Source organism: Canis lupus, chromosome 24, assembly GCF_003254725.2.
Source record: "Canis lupus dingo isolate Sandy chromosome 24, ASM325472v2, whole genome shotgun sequence".
Lineage (NCBI taxonomy): Eukaryota > Metazoa > Chordata > Mammalia > Carnivora > Canidae > Canis > Canis lupus.
The window spans coordinates 43,537,798-43,560,921 of NC_064266.1; the positions used below are offsets into that span (position 1 = coordinate 43,537,798).

At 60.2% G+C, this 23,124-nt stretch overlaps 1 protein-coding gene and 1 long non-coding RNA gene across 7 annotated transcripts; one reads left to right on the top strand and one right to left on the bottom strand.

The window, feature by feature from the left end:
• Positions 1-448: 448 nt before the first annotated feature.
• On the bottom strand, positions 449-4,452 carry LOC125753500 (uncharacterized). Of its 2 annotated transcripts, none has more exons than XR_007405489.1 (3): positions 4,158-4,452; positions 2,956-4,013; positions 449-2,697 (listed from the first exon to the last, which is right to left on the bottom strand). It is a non-coding gene; the product is annotated as an uncharacterized LOC125753500 (long non-coding RNA). The 2 variants fall into 2 exon arrangements; XR_007405490.1 differs by having other exon boundaries at positions 455-2,697; positions 2,956-3,230; positions 3,772-4,441.
• Positions 4,453-4,732: 280 nt separating this feature from the next.
• NPEPL1 (aminopeptidase like 1) lies at positions 4,733-21,891 on the top strand. Of its 5 annotated transcripts, none has more exons than XM_049100370.1 (12): positions 4,733-4,920; positions 5,183-5,368; positions 5,821-5,934; positions 9,594-9,683; positions 10,102-10,183; positions 11,949-12,091; positions 17,106-17,183; positions 18,636-18,736; positions 19,509-19,632; positions 19,882-20,058; positions 20,531-20,641; positions 21,165-21,891. In XM_049100370.1, exons 1-12 carry the CDS (start codon positions 4,771-4,773, stop codon positions 21,321-21,323), a joined length of 1,515 nt encoding a protein of 504 aa, XP_048956327.1. In that variant the 5' UTR covers positions 4,733-4,770; the 3' UTR covers positions 21,324-21,891. The 5 variants fall into 5 exon arrangements, with proteins under 5 accessions (XP_048956327.1, XP_048956328.1, XP_025326322.1 ...); XM_025470535.3 differs by having other exon boundaries at positions 4,734-4,920; positions 5,821-5,991; XM_049100371.1 differs by lacking the exon at positions 5,821-5,934.
• Positions 21,892-23,124: the final 1,233 nt, after the last annotated feature.

Below are 23,124 nucleotides of genomic sequence, written 5' to 3' on the forward strand. Positions count from 1 at the left end.
CACGAGGTGTTGCACCCGAATTGAATCATAAGGAAATGGTCCAGCAAATCCAGACTGTGGGACCTTCTCCACCACATGTCAATGTCAGGAAGGACAAAGGCAGGGATTGTTCTGGATTCAGGGAGACCGAGAGAATTGACAACCAGGCGGAACGCCTGGTCCTGATTTAGGTTCTGGATTTTGAAAAGGCAAGGAAGGACGTTTTGGGGACAATTAAACAAATTTCACTGTGGACTGTGTATTCTATAATAGCATTGTTTCGATGCTAATTCTCCGTGGGTCTGATCAGGATATTGTGATTATGTGGGCTAGTGTCTTTGTTCCTAAAAGAGAGACTCACACTGAGGTATTTAAGGTTAAGTGTAGGTAACTAAATAGTGCAGAAAATAATACATGTACACACACACACACACACATCTGATCTAGGTAAAGGGTATACAAGTATTCATTGTGGTGATTTTTCAACATTTCCATACTTTTTTTTTTAAAGATTTAATTTATTTGAGAGAGAGAGCACGCGTATGAGTGGGGTGAGGGGTAGAAGAAGAAGCAGACTCCCCACTGAGGAGGGAGCCCGATCTGGGATTCCATCCCGGAACTCCAGGATCACGACCTGAGCCAAAGGCAGACGCTTGACCGACTGAGCCACCCAGGTGCCCTCAACGTTTCCATAAGTTAATGCATTGCTGAAAAAAAGTTTCTAGAGAAATGTGAGATTTTCACGGCAGTTAAGTTCCTTTTCAACCCTTCAGGGAACATTTAGCACGAATCTTCTGGGTGGCACACCTGACAATTTACAGAGTGTAACTGAGGCAGGGAAGGCAGGCACTCCCTGACGTGCAGCCACCGCTGGTTGTGGCGAGGGAAGGCGCAGACGTCCACACCCCAGGCCACATCCCAGAAGGAAGTCGTGCAGGTGTTCCATCCTCACCTAGGCCAGCTGCTCCAAGGAGGGAGGTCATGGAGCTGAGCCTGCCTCTGGTCCCTCTGGCATGTGCAGCAGCAGCTCGCCATCCACCAGGAATGAACCCTACCTTGGGTCCATGTTAGTCTTTTTTTTTTTTTTTTTTTTTTAAGATTTTATTTATTTATTCATGAGAGACAGAGAGAGAGAGGCAGAGGGAGAAGCAGACTCCCTGCAGGGAGCCCGATGTGGGACTCGATCCCAGGACCCCAGGATCATGCCCTGGGCCAAAGGCAGATGCTCAACCATGAGCCACCGGGGCTGCCGAGTCCATGTTAGTCTTGACGGAGGCACTTCCCCTGGCTTTGTCACCCACGAGGTCAAATTCAAACTCCGTGGCTCAGCCCACTTCTCATGAGCATTTTATGTGTGCGCACACGAGCTTGTGATGGGTCCAAGGGGACCAGGCCCTTTAGTATTGTGAGCCCTTGCGTGGACAACTCCCTTGTCGGGGATCAGACTGCCTGGGACACCTGGACTCGTCCTTGGATCGCTCATCCAAGCTCACTCTTCTCCCCGGGACTGGACTGCTGGGTTTTACCGCTGTATTTGCTCCCCTGGCTGTGCACGCACCAGTGGATCCCACAGCCTGACCTGGCCTAGAGCTCTTGGGAACTGATATTCAACAAAAATATATTGAATAAAGGAATGAGTGAAAATACCAGAAGGCAGCAGCAAGTGCTCCAAGGGGATGAGTGTTTCTCACATCAGAATAATGGAATCTGAGAATCTCGAGGCAATCAGCCCGAGCAGGCATTAGAGGAGGTTTTTCTCCCGGCGCGAAATTAATACATAAACGCGCACTTCGTACACCCAGGGCCATCTTACATGATAGGATCTCAGAAATGTGTTCTAGAACGTGAACTGTACCAAAAGCTTCCTAATAAGTCCTGGGGACTTCATTCTGATTCCGTGCAGTTGAAGCCTTGTTTCCTCAACTGCTAAGTCTCAACGCCCGGTTGAATTCAGAACGAGTCGCACCTCATCAAAAACAGGAGCTACTTCTTGGGTTGCGTTAAAGATCTGGTGAGTTGTTTTGAATTTTCACTTTTTAAAGAAAATTAAATGGAGGTGGATTTTTCATTGACAGTGAAATATATACCAAGCTGCGGATTAATACCTTCATAAAAATTTATCTAAACAAAGTGCTGCCTGTCTTATTTATGTTGAAGTCTGGAAAGTCTGCAGTGCAAAGGGGAAAGTACTTTCCTGGAATATATTTGTATCTGTCACAAGCTACATCTTGAGGAAATTGGCAGGCATTTGAAGTGAAATAATTCCTTAGCTTTCTGTTTAGTTTGGATTTCTTCAACCCGGCAGGGGGGTGGGGAGGGAGGGTGGTGCTTAGACCCAAAATCAGGATTATCTGCTTCTAACAAGCATCTCACATTTTCCTTTGCTTTGTGTATCATAAGTGTTCGAGAAATGCTGGTTGAACTGAGTCATCTCGTTCATCCTTCCGTGGGGTCGCTGGGGTTATTCTTACATATGGAAGAATTATAAAAGGAAAATCTCCAGAATGATCTCTCCACCAACAGTTTCTCTCCCCCTCCAACTCCCTGTACGTCACACTGCCAGACCTGGCTTGCCAAGACACGTCTTGGATCCTTCCCTAGCGTGCACGAGTCTGTGGAGTGAATCCCCGGTTTGCAACCACAGCCCACTCCTTCTCTGTTCTCTGGGAAGAGAACCGCGGGGCCGGTGTCCCGAAGCCATGCACAGGGTATCCAAAGCTATCAAAACAAAAATAAATCTGTTTTGCATTCAGAAATTCATACCCAAGTAAAAGGAACTCCATTTTCTGTTTGAAACATTCAGTGTATTGCATCCAAAATTAGGCTTAACCCCACGTTCCTACCCACGGGATTCAGAGCCACGTGGGCACTGTGGGTCTCCGCTGTCTTTCCAGGCTTTTCCCCCTTCCCCAAATGCCTTCCCCCGCCCCGTTTGTCTGAGGGGGGTTCTGTTTTACCCATCGGGGCAGAGCTCACCCTCCGAGAAGATCCCCTGCGGCCTGGCCCCTCCGCCTCAGTGCTCTGTGCCTGTCTGCAGCGTATTTGCAAACAGAAGAAAGAGTGATAGATCTTCATACATGCTCTTCATACCCTTTACAAATGTGTGAAAACATTCAGCTGCTGTAAAAATCTTTTGAGGAAAATAAGATCCAATTAGCGTCGACTTTCATGTTGGAAAAGCAGTGGGTTTCGAAGGAATTCCTTTCACTCATTCAACAACTGCGTTTTTGGCACCTGCCCTGTGCTAGGCCCTGGAGGAGAAAGGAGACACGAGCCCTGCCTTCAGAATGCGGAGGCTCTCCGGTCTCCGGGGATGTTTTCCACCATCTACCGGGCACCAGGGACCCTGGCTCAGAACCGAGGGGGACACACAGGGCAGCTGCCGGGGCAGATGACGCTGTGGCTCAAGGGTGGGTTGCAAGTCAGGGAGTGGGGGAGACGTGCCAGGAAGTAGGGGCTGAAAGCCTTGGAGGCCATGCTCGGGAGTTGGCTTTGCTATTTTTTTTTTTTTAAGGTTGATAATGAAAAAGAAACTCAAAAGGAGAAGAGTGGCACGTGGAGATAACGGAGAGGGGTACCAGCAGGCCCTTGAGCAGTCAGGATGTGGGCAGGATCTTTATTTTTAAACGAGTCCCGGTGGAGCTTCCTCAGCTAGGCCGTCACTCCCTGAACCATGCATCTGAGTTACAGCGGGAGCCGGGACCCTCACCAACGGCACACCCGCCGCCCAGCAGGTGCCCCCTCGCCCCTTACCCACCCACCACACGCCCCCGACACCCTCCCTCTGGGTACCCTCCTTGACGAGCCTTCCCTCGGTGAGAGTGGCTCCGGTGCTGCCCCCTCCTCTGGCTCTTGTCTCCTCCTCTCTCCCCAGGCACGGTGGGGGGGCTCCAGGGGGCAGCTTGGCGGGGGTGGGTGGGAGCAGGGCCCTCCACCGGCCGGGCCGATGCCCGAGCTTCTCGTCGGCCGACCCAGAAGCAGTAACCTGGGTGGAAACCCACATCCTGACCCCCGACTCACATCCAGGACGGTGCCTGCAAAACAGTGGGGGGCCGATCAATGTCAAGGAGCCCATTAAATGAGGAGAGAGGGCCTGCCCACGCCGCCCGGCCAGCCAGGCCCAGGGGCCTCAGGCAGGAGCTGGCACGGATCCAAGGCATCACGGAGCCGATCCTAACCGGGGAGGCGGTGCGAGTGTGGTAAGGGCCGGCCCTGCCAGCGCAGGGGGCCACCCAGGTCCACCGGCGAAGCTGGGCCTGCTGGGTGCCCGGCGGGAGCTGCCGGGGTGCACTTCGGGTTGGGCCTGGGTCTGCTGACGACCTGCCGGGGGTCAGGGCCACCGGGCCGCGCCGGCGCTGGGGGGCCCGGGCCGCTTCCTGGAAAGGCGGCCTGGAGAGCTGTTGGCTCCCGGGGCGGCGGCGGACCCAGCCGGGGATCTGCGGGGCCTGCGGCCTGCCGGGGCCTGCAGCCTGCCGGGGCCTGGCCGGGCCTGCGCGCCTGGGGCCTGCCCGGGCCGGGGCTGCGGTCGGGGCCGCCCGGCTCTCCGGGCCCGGTGGCGCCGGGGTCAGGGCGGCCGCTCCGCTCCGCCCCGCCGGCCCGGCGCCCCCTCGCGCCCCCTCGCGCCCCGGGCGGGCCCTGCACGTCTCGCGAGCGGCCCGGAGCGGCGGGGGAGGCGGGGCCGGGGCGGCCGGGCAGGGCCGGGGCGGCGCCGGGGCCGGGCCGGAGCGGAGCCCGAGCGGAGCGGGGCGGCGGCCGGCGGGCGGGCGGGCGGGGGGGCGCGGGCCGGCGAAGATGGCGAACGTGGGGCTGCAGTTCCAGGCGAGCGCGGGGGACGCCGACCCGCAGAGCCGGCCTCTGCTGCTGCTCGGGCAGTTGCATCACCTGCACCGCGTGCCCTGGAGCCACGTCCGCGGGAAGCTGCAGCCCCGGGTCACCGAGGAGGTGAGCGGCCGCCGGCGCCCAGGCCCCCGCCCCCTGCCCTCGGGCCCCGCCGCCCCGCGGGAGCCGCCAAGCTCCGGAAGCCGCCCGGGGCACCTGGCCGGGCCGGCAGGGCTGACCGCAGCGCTTGAAGCCCGAGGCCCGGCCGCCCCATGCCCAGGGCCTCGGCCCACGCGGGCGGGCGGTGCCCCAGTGAGCGGCCTCGTGCAGGGCCCGGCTCCCCGCATGCGCCGGTGAAGGGCCCGTGCCTTGTCTCCCCCTGCAGCTCTGGCAGGCCGCCCTAAGCACGCTCAACCCCAACCCCACGGACAGCTGTCCCCTCTACCTGAACTATGCCACCGTGGCCGCCCTGCCCTCCAGGGTCAGCCGGCACAACAGCCCTTCGGCTGCCCACTTCGTCACCCGGCTCGTGCGGACCTGCCTGCCCCCCGGGACCCATCGGTGCATTCTGGTGAGTGCCGGGGGCCGCCCTGCTGCCGCTGGGGAGCCCGCCGCTCCGGAGCTCAGCCCCCCGCGGGGCCGGGCACCCCCGGCTCTCGGGCCCTCCGGGGAGGCCGTGCGGCCCCAACCCAGGACGCGGCACCCCTGCTTACAGACGGGGACGCTGAGGCCAGAGACACCAGGCCATTTACCCCAGATCAGCTTTGGCGGCAGCCCCGAGACCCAGACCCAGACTTCCCGCGCCCACGCCCCTCCACGTGGTACTTCCCGTCTTGGTGGCAGTCCAGGCCCGGGCCCACGTGTGCCTTCTCCCGCGGGGAGACGGTGGCCCCGGGAAGGGCCCGCGCAGCGGCTCTGCCGCCCCCGCCCCGCCCCGACTGTCCCCACCGAGGCCACTTCGCGGGGCGGGGGGCTCCCCAGGCCTCCCCCCTCCCCCGGTCACGGCGCCTCTCTGTGCTGCAGATGGTGTGCGAGCGCTCGGACGCCTTCGCCTCCGCCTGCGCCCTGGCCCGGGCCTTCCCGCTCTTCACCCACCGCTCTGGGGCTTCGCGCCGCTCGGAGAAGAAGACGGTGACGGTAGAGTTTTTCCTGGTGGGACAAGACAACGGGCCGGTGGAGGTGTCCACTCTGCAAGTGGGTGTCTGCAAGCTCGCGCCGCGTCCCCACACCAGCTGGGGCGGCTGGAAGGGGAGCCGGGGAGCCCGGGCTGTGCCCTCCCGGGGAGGACGGGCCGGCGGTGCTGTGGCGTCCCCGAGGAGGCCCCGGAGGCCTTTCCAGACCCCGGCCGGGCCCTGGGCAGGACCGCAGGGCTTTAGACCAAGGCGCCCCCGAGCACCTGCCCCGCGCCAGGCACGCTGCTGCTTATCGGAGCATCCTGCCGGCGCGGGGACCACGGTTCCCTCTGCGGCGCACTGTGACATGTGTTACTTCACTGGATCTTCAGAATAATCCTTTTGAGGCCAGCAGGGCGGGGAGGGATTCCGGGTTAGAAGTCCCGGTGTGGGCCCAACATCGGGTGCCTTCCTGGTGGCGACTCTCCCAGACCCCGCGGCCGGGGCCCCACCCTCCCGGCCGGCCCGGCTGCCCTTCCCACCCCACCCCGCGCTGCTGTCCCGCCGGCACCCCTCACCCGCCGCCTCCTCCGCCTGGATTCTTTGCTCTAGCAGGAGAGGACACGCTTCCGTGTCTACCATCTTGCAACAGCTCCTTTTCTTTTCTTCCACTGATCTCCAAACTCTGAAAAAACATGGTCTAATTGCTTTGTCTGTCTTACCTCCCCTTTCCCCCCTCAGCCCACCAAAATCGAGTTTCCACCCCGCTTCCTGACATTGTTTTAAGGGCCCTGTCTGCTGGACATGAACATTTGTCATCCCTCCTTGCAGGGCCTGCCCCCCCCTCCCCGAGTCGTGCCTGCTTCCCATGCCCCCTCCAGCCTGCCGCCTTTCCCGAGCAGTCTGGCATTCCCGGCTCGCTTCCTCTTCTCTAGGTTCTTGGAGGGCCTGTGGGCTCCATCCCAGCGACGGGTGCCGACGACCACCCCTGCCCTCTAGCTGCAGGGAATTCCTTTTGAGTTCCGGGCCATGACCCTGCAGACCCCGGGGCCCAGGGCCTCTCCAGGCTCCATCCTCCTCAGCTTCCCTCTCCAGGCCCCTCCTGCTCCGGGCCTGCCTGGCCTCCATCCGGCTTCTGTCCTTCCAGGGGGAGCTGGCCATGGGCTGACACGGCTTCCCTCGGGGTCGGGCCCTCTGCCCACTGGGTGCCATCCCACCTGATGTGACACATCTTTGCTTAGCTTCTGTGGCCTGCACTGGGACAGGAGCTTCCGGGGACAAGGACCCAGTGTGTGGCCCCAGCGTTGACCCACTGTGTGACAAGGGCCGTTGGGTCGGTGGGTCTCCTTGTCCCCCATAGCCAGTGCATTCTGCTTGGGTGCCGCCGCGGCCTGGGGGAGCCCCCACACCCCCCACAGGCCCTGCTGGTCTCACTGCCTCCAGGTGCCCTCCCTCCACTTCCCCTCCCACCGCCGCTCTTCGCTGGTGTACACGCAGGCAGCTGCTTGGTCCTCGGAGATGGGACCTGCTGTTCCTCCTGTCGTAGGGCTCTGCAGACTGAGGCTCAGAGACGTTGGTGACTGAGCGGGCCCATGCCAGCCAGAGGCCGAGCCAGGTCTTAACGGCGCCCACCACCTGCCAGCCTGCTCTCCTGTCTGTCTTGGAACATGGGCCACCCTGTGTAGCCTTTTCCATATTCTGGGGGCCTCCTCCCCCCGAGTCCCTGCGGTCTCTCATACCCTCCTGCCCTGGAGTGTTTGATGGATTGCTGATGTGTTGTGATTCTCGGCTGGACTGGAGAACCTTAGACATCTTTGAATTCTCCGAGTCTCGTGTGCAGCCTGGCATGCAGTAGGTGCTCATAAAAACGTGAATGGAATGAATGAATGAATGAATGAATGAATGATCGACCCTGGGATACGACGAGGCACAAGCTCTTCCCCAAGGCCATGAGGCTGCATGGTGGCAGAGGGTCCCCGGGAGCCTCCCTGGCCGCCCCCAGCCTCCCCCGCAGGTGCCGGCTGCGCTCTGGCCCGGCCGCGCTGCCTCGGGAGCTCTGAGCCCACGGAGGGCCTCCTTAGAGACAAGCCTTAGGGCACTGACGCACTTCCAGACAGCCACGGGCTGCGTCACAGATGAGCCACGGTCTCCGCGACGCCCACAGACAGAGACCCTCAGCCTCCCAGAGGAGAGCCCGCTGGCAGGCGGCGGAGACCACACGGTCACATCTCATATCCGAGCTGTCAAGTCCTGCGTCTCTGCCTTTGAGGCTTTGGGGTTTAATTACCTCGGGAGGGCAGAAGCTCTCGGAGCAATCCTGCCGGGCCTGGGAGGTGGCCGGGCTGCCACAGAGGACGGGGCGCCGGGTGCCGGGAAGGCGACGATGCCCACGCCGTCGGCGCCTCCGCTCCACCTGTGTGGCTCTGCCCTCTGGATGCTGCGTCTTCCCTGCACTGAGAGAGGCGGCCGGCATGCCCCGTGTCCGAAGCTGGGGGTGGGGGCGGGCATCGGGGTGCAGACGGGGCGCCGTGGGCAGCAGCTGGGCGGAGACGAGCGAGAGGGCCAAGAACCTCCAGGAGTGGTTTTTGCCGAAGCAGAAGCAGGACGGAGGTTCTTTGCAGAAAGTGGGGGCAGGGGGGCCGGGGAGGACAACCGGGGGGGGTTCCTGTGTGGCCCCCATGCTGGAGCACATACGTCTGTCTCCAGGGCTGGGTGCAGGATGGGGTCGGGTCCCTGTCCCCTTCTAGGCTCTGGGCCAGTGTGCGAGCTGCGCAAGGGCAAAGTCTATGACACTCCCACAGGAGAAAAATGCTACCCCCTGGCCAGAGGGCCACAAGGGGGACTAGCAGGTCCAGGGGCACAGGACTAAGAGAACGTTTACTCCTTTGGGAGGAAGCTTCCAGAAGGCATGGCCTTTAAGTGCCACCAAGGGTGGCTAGGATCTTGACAAGAGGCGAAGGGAGGGCGCATCGGTCAGCTGGGGCGGCCACAGCAAAACACTGCAGATGGGGTGGCTTCACCAACAAACTTTTATTTTGCACAGTTCTGAAGGCTGGACGTCTGGGATCAGGGTGGGCTCTGATGAGGATCCCTTCCTGGTTTGCAGGGGTGGCCTTCTGGCTGTGCCCTCCCTCTTCCTATGAGGACGCTAATCCCACCATGGGCCCACCCTCCATCACATCGGGGCTTAGGGCTCCGACATATGAGTTGGGGGGCGGTGCAGGCATTCAGCCCATAGCAAAGGACAGCACCTCCCCCGAGAGAGTTGGTGGCATCTAGGGAAGAAAGGGAAGCCTGAGGTGGAAGCGCACAGCATGCATTCAGGGCCAGGTATGAGGACCACCTGCCACCAGGATGAGCAGAGTGAGCAGCAGGAGAGCCCTGGAAAGGAAGGGGGGCCCCACTCACAGCAGGTGGGGATGCCAGGCCGAAGGATCTTTGTGTAACCTGGAGGTGAGGTACGGAGCTGTGTTGAACTCTCCGTAGATGGCGGGGTGGGTCACAGGCACCGTGGCTCTGGTTTCCCCCTGACCTGCCCCTCGATGACCTGTCAGCAGCCCCGAAACCTCCCCACAGTGGCATGTGCTGCCGATGCCTTTGGTCCCCGGGGGAATGGACAGGGAGGGACAGCTCTTCCTCCTTGGTCCTAGGTCCCCAGTGATGCCTCTGATTTCTTCCCCCCAGTGCTTAACAAACGCCACGGAAGGCGTGCGGCTGGCTGCCCGGATCGTGGACACTCCTTGCAATGAGATGAACACAGACACCTTCCTCGAGGTTCGTGGCCCCAGGGAGTCATAGGGTGGGACCAGGGTGGGAGAGGTGGTGGGAGAGCCCCCGGAAGTCAGAGGGCACCGGGGACACCCGGGGCTGCTGCGGGCAGGGTCCTGCTGTCCACTCAGCTGTGAGGGGCCCCCCGGCCTTTGCTGAGGGTGGAGGGGGGACAGAGCCTCCTCCCCAAGGCCTCTCTGCAGGCCTGCAGCCATGATCTGCAGGAAATTGTAGTTTGGAGGGTGAACCTTCTGTCCTGGATTTCATCGTGCTCAAAGCTGAGAGACTTGAGGCCCTGGCTTCCGAGCCCACTCCTCTCTGCCACGCAGGCATCGGCTCATCTCTGGCCCAGAGCCTCAGCCTTGCCTTGATTTAAGCCATCTTCACGTGTCTTTTGTGTTGTTTTTTCCACGAACGTGTCCAGGAGATTAAGAAAGTTGGAAAAGATCTGGGGATCACCCCAACTATCATCCGGGACGAGGAGCTGAAAACCAGAGGATTTGGAGGTGGGTCGGGCTAGGCCTTGTGGGCCGTGGCCTGGGGCTGGTCCTGGGTGCTGGGGGTGGCAGGGTGGCAGTGGGTCACATGCTATGTTGCCTCAGGCTTCCCTTGAAAGGAGCCAGCCTGTGTCCAACCCCAAGGCCAGACCTTGGGAAGCAGACCATCTCTAGGGGAGAAAGGAGGCACTGATTCAGATTCTGGAAGCTGCCGTGTCCAAGTCCTTCTCCGGCCCACTCCCTGTCCACAAGGGCTGTTGTCCTGGCTCGCTGGGCCAACTCAGCGGGACCTTTCTGCTCCTTGATTACACAAGCCCACGTTCACATCAGGGCCTCATCATTACAGCTCCCTTTCCCTGGAGTCACTTCCTGAGATACTTCACAGCGGGGCCATCTCACCCTGTATATCTCAGGTCGAAGCCACCTCCTCAGAGGGCCTTTCCTGTTGACCAGGCCCATCCTCCCTGCCCACCCCCAGGCACTGGAGGTATGGTGACAAGTAGGATAAGGCACTTTCAGTCCTGCTGGGGTGGTCACCGTATTCCTTATCCATGGCTGCCCAACGACTTACTCCAGAAGGAAGTGACTGAAGGCAACACACAGTCCTGTGCGAGGGGCATCGGGCATGGCCGGGCTGGGTCCTGGGCCTGGGTTCTCTCCCAGGTGGAGAATGATGTGTTGATCAGGTCGGCTGTCATCTGAAGGCTCGACTGGGGCTGGTGATGTGGTCCCAGCCAGTCTCACTCACAGTGTTGTCACCAGGCCTTGGGGCCATGCTGGCTGTTCCTTGTCATGTGGGCCTCTCCGTGAGCAGCTCACAGGTAGCTGCCGCTTCGCTCGAAGCAAGGTTTCTGGGTGAGGAAGAGAGGAAGAGTGAGCAAGCAAGAGGGAGGCAAGGTCTTTGTTTGCAAACTAATCTTGGAAGTAGGAGCTCAGCACTTCTAACATGTCGGGAAGTGACACCTAAGGTTCCGTCCACACTTGGGGTGAAGGGATCCACGTGTTCCAGAAGGCGCAGAGGCGGGGATTGGTGGGGACTCTCCTAGAGGACCTGCCAAGGAACATGTAAGGCACCAACACGTGGAGGGACAGGCTACTCGCGTCAGGGAAATCTTCACAGAGGACATGGCGTTGGCAGCGGGTCTTGCAGGATGTACGGGAGTCTGTCGGGTGGCCATTATTGGTTCTCATCCTGATTTTCGTGATTCTTCATTTCGGTTACTGGGGGACCTTGAGGCATGGTCTCTGCCCACAAGAGGCTTTCTTGAGAAGATGGGGCCCATGAACCCAACGGCGAGGCAGTGGGGGAGCAGGCTCGGACAGGGGGGTGTGGCTCTGAGTGCACGGAGGGCTCCGGGAGGGGAAAACGAGCGTGGGCTGGAGTGGCCTTGAAGCATTATCCAAAAATCATTTCATTCTGCAATCCTGTTCATTTCTTTCTGGGAATGATACAGTTTTGTTTTGTTTTGTTTTGTTTTGTTTTGTTTTGTTTTTTTTCTCAGCGGGTTTTCTTGCTTAACGATACTTCGCATAGAATTCGTTTGCAGTCCCAGAGCATTGGAACTGATTTGCATTCCCCGATCCCACGCTGGCCAGGGGGCAGGAGAGGGAGCGGGGAACTCGGGCTTGGGCTGCACACTCTCCAGGAGAAATATTCACACGCCAGTGGATATTTTGGGGGCGGGGGGAGAGCTGTTGGTTCCGGGGGGCTGCTGGGGGTTCTCCGCTCAGTTCAGCCTGAGTCCAACTGACCCTCCCCCTGTGCTTTCTGTAGGAATCTATGGTGTTGGCAAAGCTGCCCTCCACCCCCCCGCGCTGGCCGTCCTCAGCCACACCCCAGAAGGAGCCACCCAGACCATTGCATGGGTGGGCAAAGGGATCGTCTATGACACCGGGGGTCTCAGCATCAAAGGGAAGGTGAGGTGCTGGGGGGCCCAGTGATTGGGCAGGTCCAGGGGCGGGGAGGGCTCAGGGTGGCCTCGTTACTCTCAGAGGTGCCAGAGGAAGACAGCGAGCAAATTTTCTGGGACCTTGGCATTGGGGCATGCCTCCGGGCAGCCAGGTTCAGGAGAGTCAGCAGGGCTGATCCCGCTTCCCACGGGGAGACAGTTTTGTGTCCACACTCCATGCAGGGGTCTGGGAACAAAGAGTCTGGACAGGATCCAGAGAAAAGCCACAATCAGGATTAAAAGGCTGGAAAAACAAGCCTACCGAGGCAAGGTTTAGGGAATCGGTGGTCCTGTCTGAAGAGAGGGGTGCGGGTGGTGCCCACTGTCCCCACGACCGTCAGGGTTTGCACGGACAGAAAGCTTGGTGCGGTGTGCACGAGCCAGCCTGGCGTGCAGGCCGCCCTGTGAAGGCCGAGGGCCGTGGGCCCACACGCAAGCCGCCCACCCGTGTTCCCAGGAGGCACGGCCACAGGGGTCTCTCCTATGGAGCCTCTAGGTCCAGTCGTGTCGGGAGGCTGGGCCCCCACGGACCCCGGCTGTGGCTGCACCTGCCCGCCTCCACGCTCGGCACATTCGGGCCTGCTGTGCGTCGGGAGCCAAGGTGGCACCAGGAAGGGGAGGAGGGACACGTCTTCATCTGCTCATGTCACACACTCGGGTTGAGCAACTGCTGGGCACCGGGCCCAGCCTGGGCTCTGTGGTGCCAGGACCCGGAAGGCCCGGGAAGGAGCAGACGTGTGAAATCCGTGCCCTTGGAGACCTGGGAGAAGAGGGGCAGCCTTCCCAGAGAGAAAGCTCTAGAAGAGAGAAGACAAGCCAAGCTCACATCGAGGGCTGGCAGCCCGCGTGCTCACAGATGTGTCCTGTTGGCCCCAGGGCTGGTCTATAATCTGAATTACTTACCAATATTTTAAAAACAGGAACAATGCTCACAGAAGACTGGCTGTCTGACCTTTTGGAAACTCAGGGTATCTGGTGGCAGCCCGTGGGAGCTGAGAGGCGCCACCCCACGGACGCAGCCTGCACGGTCTGGCTCGCTGCAGTTCTAGCACTTTCTGACCTGAACCGCAGTGTCAGTCGCTATTTGAGGGAGAGATTGTGTGCGACCATTTGCACCATTAGCCGAGTGTGTTTGGTTCCTAGAGTGGATGGTCTTTTGTTTAACGTCCCTCCCCCCATAAGCAATTAGTCTTTTCAGGACTAATCAGGAAATGATCCGATAATAAAGGTGTAAAGAAGCAAACGCCAATAGTGAATTCACCCTTGTTGAATTCCATACATATTATCATGCCGGTAAAAAATTAAAATAAATATCACAAGGACTCCTGACTGGCTCAGTCAGTGGAGTGTGTGACTCTTGATCTTGGGGCCGTGAGTTCGAGCCTCATGTTGGGTGGAGAGATGACTTAAAAGCAAAATCTTTAAAATAAATAGGTAAATGAATATATAAGTATTACAGTGCACATAAAACAGCACCGGGTGGACACTTTTTTTGGGACACTTTTAAATAACGTTACTGTGATGTTGGGGATGGAAAGAACTTATGCCTCCCTACTGGTCCATTGTGGTAAAACGGATGTTAGTGTTCCAAGTTTCTGTTTTCAGGCCTGTCGCTTCTGCAGATTTGTCACTGACTTTATCAAAACTGATCTTTTCCGCATCTTGACATTCACTACGTGGACAGAGGTACCAGATGTGTCCGTCTGTCTGCACTCGTGGTTGGTCCCACAACCCGATCAGTTTTAATTTTGCAGAGTTTCTATTGCCTGAAGCAGTCAGGATACAGACACCCAGGAGAAGGCTTTCCCATCAGGATCGGTTGGCAGAGGCTGGCATTTCCCGAGAAACGCCAGAGATCCTGATCCCCTCTGTGTCTTCAGCTCTTTGAGCCTGAGTCCAGCGGCCTTCACAGGTCTGTGGAGTACCGATGTGTTAAACCTGAGTCCAGTAGCTCCCGTAGACGGGGGGAAGCTGAGAGTCCCGGGCTCCCCGCACCCGTGCGTTTGCTGGGAGTCCACTGCTAGAGGCAGAAGTGTGGCATCGCAGGCACCGTGGACGTGGCTCTGATTCCATTCCCTGCCGGGAGGAGCCTGTGCCTGTGGGGCCAGCTGGGTAAACAGCCGGGTTTGAACCTCCTATCTGATTAGAACTCACTCCAGCAGATTTTTCAAGAGAACCATTTTGCCACCAATGACAGCGGCCGACTGACTTTTAGTTGATTTTTTTTTTTTTTTTTTTACAAAATATACTTGTATTTAGTTCTCAGACCCTCCACAGACAATGCGCCCCCTCTAGCTGCACCTGGTCCTGGCAGCCCTCTCTCATCCACGAGGCCACCCCTCTCTCTCTTGCCCTGGAGGCACCTGAGTGCTGGTGGGTAGAATTGTAAGCTCCTTCCTCCTAGGATCTGATGCTTGTTTGGGCTGCTGGCTTGTTGGAGGGCCAGTGTGAGAAGCGGGGGCTCCTGGGAGTTACTCATTTTGCTGTGGGGGGAGGGCACCCGATCCAGTTGTGGAGGACGAGCCGCCGCTCCATGTCCAAAGACGTCAAAGCCAAACCAGAGTCAATGTGAATGCAGGTCTCAAATGTGTTAATCTCAGGACCCCTTCCTCTCTTAAGAAAGCATTGATCCCAAGGAGATTTTTTTTTTCATAAGAATGATGTCTATTGATATTTACCATATTAGAAATTAAGACCGGGAAAGATATGTAGTAATGTACTGCAAAACAACCGTATATAAATCCATTGCATTTAATGTCAGTAAGACAATTTCATGAAAATTAACTAGATTTTCCAAAACAAAAAGAAGTTCTTGAGAAGAGTGGCATTGTTTTACATTTTGCCAATCTCTCTCGCACATCTGCCTTGATAGGAGAGCTGTGATCGTGTATCTGCTTCTGTGTTTAGTCTGTTGTGATATGTTGTCTTAGTCGAAATAGAAAAAGAAAATCTGGCCTCACTCACTTTGTAGTTGGAAAAGGGAGAAATATTTTAGTGCCCTTTACAGATCACGAAGGACATTCTTCTTTGCTATTACACCAAAACTCGACAAGTGGTTAGCTCTGAAAGGTGAGTGATCGTGTGGGCCAGAAACCAACAGTGAATCTGTACGGTTACCCTAGCGTCGAGGGTCTACCTTGAGCTTTGAATACATGATTTCGTAATACGCACGGGTCCTTCAGAAGACATGGTTCCCGGAGTTCTGTGGAACCTCCACATTTTGGCCCAACGTGGGATAATTTTTGGAAGTCACGCTTGGTACCACCATCCACCTCATTTTAAAAATCGCTATTAAGAAGCTGTCACGGACGCAGATAGAAGTTTTTCAAGATTGCGATTTTTTTGTTTGTTTGCTTGAAAGCTCAAATGTTACCACTGGCACCAGTTCCAGCAGCGGTTCTCCTGAAGGGAGAGGTTCACTTTGCTCTTCTTTGAGGAGACATCAGCTAGATACCCGAGTCCCAATAACCCATCGCGTGGCAGTTGTTGTTTGAAGAAATGACAGTGCTGTGGAGTCCGAGGCTTCCGCTCTACGCAGCCGGCCAGTGCCTGGGGACAGCGGGGGACGCTGTGCGCGAACCTTCCCCTCCATCACACACAATATTGAAAACACCTTCGTCCGGCGGTTGAGCTTTCGAACGGTTGGTGATTCTCCTGCTTCAGCGAGGAGACTCCGGTGGGGTCGGTGGTACTTTATTTCCCTAGAGAGCAGAGGCGAGGCCAGGGACCGTCCCCACCGGGGCTGCGGCCCACCGTTGCTCTGCTGCGCCGGGCAGGTGTCAACCCCGTGAAACGGGAGGTGACATCTTCGAGTGACTCCGGAAATCGTGTCTTTCATAAACACAGGAGTAACCTGGGGGGGGGGGCAGTCTGCAAAGCTCACACAGTCAATTGAGTTACATTTGCAGTTTGGCGTTTGTTCTGTCTGGTTGGGAGGCCCCCGGTGACAGGCAGACACCGTTTTCTCAGTGGCCGCCTCGAGCTACTCCGTAGGGGCCGTTTTGCGAGTGGTTTGATTCCAGATCTGAGGCCCCGTTTTTCCATTTAAACAATTCTGTGCTTTCTCACCGATTAGGTCAAAGAGACAGCTTATTTTCAATAGTGCTAGCTGGGTCATTTTCACTCAACTTAATTGTAAAAGCAGCTCGGTTTATGTCTAAAAATACTTTCCATTAAAACTTGAGGCTCGTGTAATCCGATAAGGGTTCAAAAAAAATCACTCCGTACATTTCAAACCCAAATCCTACATCCGATGACCTGTTGTTAATTTAAAGTATGAACTTGTCAATTAGAGCTGGGAACCTATAAAATGTAAAAATGTGTAACCACTCTCAACCGGTTTGTAGAAAATCACAGTTCCCGCTGCAGCGGGAGGGAGCCTGCGCCACTCACGGCCCTCATTAGACAGCGACGGGGCGGGCGGTGGGGTGGGATGGGGATGCGACAGCGACATTGGGGAAGGGTTCACGTGAACCCCGGCGGGTTGTTTGAGGCAGTGACGTCAGGAGCAGAGAGAGCTGAGGCCGAAGGGGTCGCTGAGGCCAGGTGGCGGCAGGTTGCGGGCCGCTCCCCCGGCGGCTGGTGGCCAGGGCGGGGTGGAGGTGCTGCAGAACGGCCGCCTCGGTGGTGGCGTCAGGGAGGGAGTCCGGGCACAGGGGCAGAGAGGGCCGATGCGGACAGACCCCAGGGGTACTTGGCAGCCCCGGAGACGGGCCAGGGTGGCAGTGTCGTAGGAGCCAGGCCACGGTGCCCCGGGTCCCCATCCCCTCCCACCTCTGGTTCATCAGGTAACCCCAAAGCTCTGCTCCAGCAAAAAGAGCCCATCGCCTTTGGCCATTCTGTCCCATTGCTTCTGGGCCATTCTGTCCCATTGCAACAGCCACTTGACCAGGGGGAGTTTCTTGGGTTCTGTGTGTGCTGTGGGGACCTGGCAGCGGGCCCCACAGATCAACATCCACTCACGCTCTTTGTGCCCCTTCCAGACCACCATGCCTGGGATGAAGAGGGACTGCGGAGGTGCCGCGGCCGTCCTGGGGGCCTTCAGAGCTGCCATCAAGCAGGTGAGTGCAGCCCCGCCCTCTGCAGTCCTCTCGGAGGGGGGCTCCCTGGTGTGAGCTGTCCACCCTCCTCCCCCAGGTCCCTGCCCAGGTGCTCCTATGACCCCTGGCTCCATGCTTCTCCCCCACCTCTGCACTGTCACATGGGGCACCCAGGGCTCCCAGAGCTGCCTGCCTCTCGCCAGGGCTCCACTACCTGAGTATCACCTCTCCTGGGGGTGTCACTCTCCTGAAAGTAGCACCTCTTCTTGAGTGGCCAGGTCTGTCCTGGCATCTGGACGGGCTGTCTGGGAAGCGCCCCAGCACGTAGAATGCTCAGGGCTCGGACTCCCTGTTCATAGGGAGCCACTTGGCAGCGCGGCTTCATCAGCTGGTGGCCTCGAATGGTCTCAGGACTCCAAGGGTGCTGCAGCGGGGTGCTGAGGGTCCCCTACCCCGCAAAGGCCACGGCCTAGAGGCTCCACTCTTAACTCCAAATTCTGTAGACCTTGACGTGAGCCACAAAATAAATAATGGTGGCGATGGCTTATAACTTAAACTAAGAACCTGTACATCCCTAAGTACGAACCAAGCGTCGAATGAGTAAGTAGGGGAGGGAGCGCTGTTTCTCGAGAGCCCCCTACCGTTGCCCGCTGCAGAGGAGGGATGGAAGCAGCAGGTCGCTGCGGGGCAGGCAGCACTGTGACTACCGCCTCGGGTGAGAGCGAGCACCACTGCTAGAACCCGAGTGGGGCAGTGCCTGGGAGCAGGCGAAGGACTGCACCTGTGGCGTTAGGGGCACCTGCGGCAGGGAACGCCGCCGTGTCTGGCGGAGCTGTTTGTAAGGCTGGAGGGGGCAGGAGGGGGCCTGGCGTGCCTGGTGCCCAGAGGAGACGCGTCCCGGTTAAGGGCTGGTGTCCAGGAGCAGAGGACCGGCAGGGACGGCACGTGGGGCCCCCAGGCCCTGCCACTGCCTCCTGGGGTGGGTTCAGGACCCCTGGACGGCAGAACCTTCCTCAGCCTGCCTCCTGCACACTTCTCAGCGTACAAACGTCATATTTGGCATCAGACCCCTGACCTCGTGCCTAAATTTCTGTGAGGCAAGCTGTCCCCAGCCCCCACGCCTCTGCTTGAGTGTAGCTTGCTTTGGTGCGGCCGTGCGCAGCTCGGGGGTTTGTGCCGCGGGGACACTGACCGCTGACCACGCTTTGTGGACGGGCCGCAGGGACTGAGCTTCCAGCCCGGCTCACGCCCGGCCGGGTGGTAGAGCCAGGATTGCAGCGGGGAGCCCAGCCCCACCCCTGGCTCATTGCTGCATCGTGGGGGCTCTGCTGGAGGAGGCACGGCCCCCCACCGTGGGGAGTCTGCTCTCTGCCCCCCGGGCCTCCGTCTGCCCAGGGGCGTGGAGAACTCCGGCCCGTCCTCCCTCCCCCATGCGCGGCCAGCCTCTGTTCCCTCTGCCCCTGTTCCCTCCAGGGTTTCAAAGACAACCTCCACGCCGTGTTCTGCTTGGCGGAGAACTCTGTGGGTCCCAATGCTACGAGGCCCGACGACATCCACCTGCTGTACTCGGGGAAGTAAGGCTGTTCCCCTCGCCACCGGCCCTGCCACAGCTCTCAGGGGGGCCCTCTCCCTGTCAGGGCCGCCCAGCCGGGGGGCTGGTTTCACCCTGCTCACTCCAGCCTGGGGACATCCCGTGGGGAGGATGCCCTGTCCCCCCCCCCGCCCCGAGGCAGCAAGCCGCCTGCTCCCTGGGGGAGGGGAAGTGGCCGCTTCTCAGGCAGGTGGCAGGTGGAGGTGTGGGACTCCCTCCCGGTGCCTGGCATAGGATCCACCCTGCCGTGGTGGGATGAGCCCCTCCTGACCTTAAGGTCTTGGTGGGTCTGAAGCCCTGCCCTCTCCGAGGCCCTCTGTGGGGGCCCTCCCTGCCCTTCCGGGTGAGTCAGCCCTGGGACTGCTCCTTCTTGGCTGCCGAAGGACACCCCTAGAAGGGTGCGGGTGCAGCCCAGGAGCAGGTGACCTGGGCTCACAGTAGGAGAGTCCACTCACCTCCCCATCCGGGTTTGCTGGTCCCCAGGGTGACCCCGAGACATGCCTCTCCTTTTACATTTACCCAGCGTCTGGCCTTGTGGGGAAGGGCTGGCCCAGTGCCGTCTATGCCACCCGCACAGCCTTGCTCTCCCATCCTGCAGACAAAGAAACTGAGGCGCCGGGGGCTGGGTGGCTTTCCCTGGCTCCCGGGGGAGGACAGTGGGGGAGGGGGGAGTGGAGCCTCCCCGGTTCCCAGGGGCCTCCCCCGCAGTGCCCCAGGCAGCAGGGTCCCTGAGCCGGGGTGTCTGCTGCGCCCAGGACCGTGGAAATCAACAACACCGACGCGGAGGGCAGGCTGGTGCTGGCGGACGGTGTGTCCTACGCCTGCAAGGACCTGGGCGCCGACATCATCCTGGACATGGCCACGCTGACCGGGGCTCAGGTGGGCCGCTGGGACCCCAGAGGCGGAGCTGCAGCTGTCCTAACCCAGGCGGCCTGGCCGAAGAGGCCGAGGAGGCGGGGGTGCCCCAGGTCCCTGGTGCCCGACACGCTGGGGGGGCAGAGCTGGGGGGCTGGGTCCCAGCGCCGGGCAGCCGAGGGGCGCCGTCCCCGGGGGGCCGCTCACGCTCTGGTTGCTTGCTCTGCTTCTCACCCGCCTCCTGCCTGTGCTCCCCCACCCACCCCCCGCCAGGGCATCGCCACCGGCAAGTACCACGCCGCCGTGCTCACCAACAGCGCCGAGTGGGAGGCGGCCTGCGTGAAGGCCGGGCGGAGGTGCGGGGACCTGGTGCATCCCCTGGTCTACTGCCCCGAGCTGCACTTCAGCGAGTTCACCTCGGCCGTGGCCGACATGAAGAACTCGGTGGCGGTAGGTTCGCAGGGCGCCCGCCGAGCCCCGGCCTGGGGAAACCCGGGGGACCCCGGACATAGTGGGGCGCCCCAGATCCATGCTCAGGGTGGAAGCCCCCAGAGCGGGGACGGGTCTCTCGCTGGTCTCCCTGCCGGCGCGTCCAGGGTGACCGGAGCCAAGGGTGCCCCCTCTCTGGGTCGGCTGCCTCACTGGCTCCAGTGGCCCCCAGGTGAAGGCAGACCCCTCAACCCACGCGCGAGGTCCTTGGGGTCCCTCTCTGCAGTGTCCTGGCAGCGGGCCCCCACCCCCAGGACCCTTCTTGCAGCCACCGGGGGTAGGCCGTGGCTGAGGGCGGTGGCCGAGAGGGCACAGGGGCGTCCACACGAGTCCAAGCGGAGGCAGCCCCGGATGCACTTTGGCGGAGCACCCCCTGCCCCATGTCCTGACTGCCCAGGACAGAAAGGTCACGATGTGTTCTCTGCCCCCCCAGGACCGGGACAACAGCCCAAGCTCCTGTGCTGGGCTCTTCATCGCCTCACACATTGGCTTTGACTGGCCTGGGGTCTGGGTCCACCTGGACATCGCCGCTCCAGTGCACGCCGTGAGTCCAGCCCCCCCCACCCCGTGCCCTCCTCCCCCACCTGCCCAGACCCCCCTGCACACCCCACACACTGCCCTGGCTGCTCCCACTCCCACATGCATTCAGAACCCCTCTCTGGCTCCAGGCTGGGCTCTCAGAAGGTTCTGTGTTGGGGTCACACTGCCTGTGGCCTGACCTCCGGCCAGCTGCGCCCCCAGTCTCTGGTCTCCTCGTCCCTGGAAACAGAGTGGCTGCTGTGGCGGCCCCTCTCTAGCCAGCCTGTCAGCTGGAGGCCCAGGGCCCTCAGCTCACCCTGTCCCACCCAAGAAGACCTGGGGGTTGGGGCCAGCATGCCCAGAGCCATCCCACCACCCTGTCCCCCACTGGGTCCTGGGAGTGACAGGAGAGCAGGAGGGAGGCCATAGGGTAAGTGGGGGGTGTGCGCCCTCATCCTGGACCCGGAGCGCCTTCCCGCAGAGCTGGGCTCGCTGACGAGGCCGCGCTCAGCCTGCCAGAGGGTCTCCAGCCTGTCCTTCATCCCCAGGGTGAGCGCGCCACGGGCTTCGGCGTCGCCCTCCTGCTGGCGCTCTTCGGCCGGGCCTCTGAGGACCCTCTGCTGAACCTGGTGTCCCCACTCGGCTGCGAAGTGGATGCCCAGGAGGGGGACGTGGAGAGGGACTCCAAGAGGCGCAGGCTCGTGTGAGGCCGGCACTCCCCGGCCCCCTGTGACACAAGGCTCTTTACCTCACTTTGCACTGATTAATTTTAAGCAATTGGAAGATTATATCTTAAGATAGGCTTTGGTTTGTTTTTATTTGTAGTTGTCACAGTGGTAGAAACAGCTCCTTCTGTCGTAGAAGAGAGCTTAGGGTCTGGAGGATGGCCTGGGATGGGTGGGGAGCACTTCGGCTTGCTGGGTGGGGAGCACTATGGCTTGCTGCTGTTCCAGTGATCTTCCAGCCTCTCCGTGAGCCTCTACAGACTCTGCTCCCTCCTGCGGAGGCTCCTGGAGGCATGGGTGGCCCTTTGGGCCTCCTGCCCCTGCTCAGTACACACGGTGGGTGCCCATGGCTTTGTCTTCGGCCCCAGACCCCGCCCATGGCACCCACATTCTAGAGAGCCCAGGCCCGTGCCACTGCCTCCAGGCAGCCCACCCCTCTGGAAGGCTGGAGGTGACTTGTTTCAGGGACACAATCTTACAGCACAAGGGGAGTCTCTGGGCCCTTAGGATTCCCTGGAGGTTGAAGTAAACACAGCTGTATCACATCACACCTCTGCCTCCGCCTCCTCTGTCTCTCACCCTGAGGCCTGTCCATGGCTCTGAGGCTCCAGATACTCGCACCTTCTTGAAAACCAGCCTCCAGCATGGAGATGCGGCTGCGTGACCTCACTGTTGCTCCTGGGAGCGCTGGGGCCCGGGAGGGGGCCGGAGCGGGCCCGGGTCTCCATCAGTGGCTGCCTGGCCCAGGCTGTGGCGGTTTTCTGAGGTTTCATGGAGCAGACTTCCCCTGGAGGCCCCCGGGGCTGTCTGGGGGGCTCTCCTGCGCCCCTGTGGTGTGCTCCCCCCTGAGCTCGTCAGGGGGCCGGTGCTGTATGGAGTCAGGCGTGTCGAGGCCCCCTGGGCGCAGCCTGGGTGCTGAAGGACAAGGATTCCGGACACTCCCCTCCCGGGTGTGCGTGTGGCACGTGAGGCAGGCCCCAGGGCACCTGGGAGCCAGCTTCCCCCTGTTGGGGCGAGAGAGCGAGCAGGGCCCTGCGCTGCTCCATCCCGGTGGGCTGCCTGGACGGAGAGGAATCGGGCACCGCCTCCCCTGGGAGGGAGGTGGAGACCATGGCTGCGGGACGGGACGCGGGTCACCCGACTGTGCCCTGGCCCACTGACCGCCTCCCCCCTGCTCAAGGGTCCCCAGACTCCCAAGTCCCTTCCCCAGCTCTGGAAATCAAGGTGACTTTGTGGGCTCGATCCCACACAAATATTTATTAACTGCCTGCCGCGCGCGGTGCTGGCTGGGCCCGGAAAAGGCAAGGAGCAGCTCCGAGGCCCCGGCCCTGTCTGGGAAAACCATGGCCCGACACGCTAAGTGACAATAATAGCAGTCACAAGGTGGTAGGTGGGCAGCGGGCTCTGTGAGCCGAGGGGAGGCACCGTGGGGGGCCGGAGGGGCCAGGAGCCTTCACGGTTCATTAGCCTGCTTAATGGCCTTGCACTAGGCAGCTCTCTCCAGCTTCCCCAGCGGCCCTGGAGGAGGCGGAGGTCACGGAGGAGGTCTGGCTCCCTCTCCCTCTCCCTCTCCCTGTCCGGGCAGCTGGCACTGTCGGCTCCCCCCACCAGGGGGCTGCAGGATGCAGGGTCAAGGAGCAGGGGATGAACTGAGTCTCCCTTGTGCAGGCACAAAGGCAGCCCCAGGGCCGGGGACCCAGCTGGGGACCAGCTGCAGGCTCTCGGGCCGGCCCGCACGCCGGGCGTCAGGGGGCCGTGGGGGGTGAGCCAAAGGCCTCGCTTT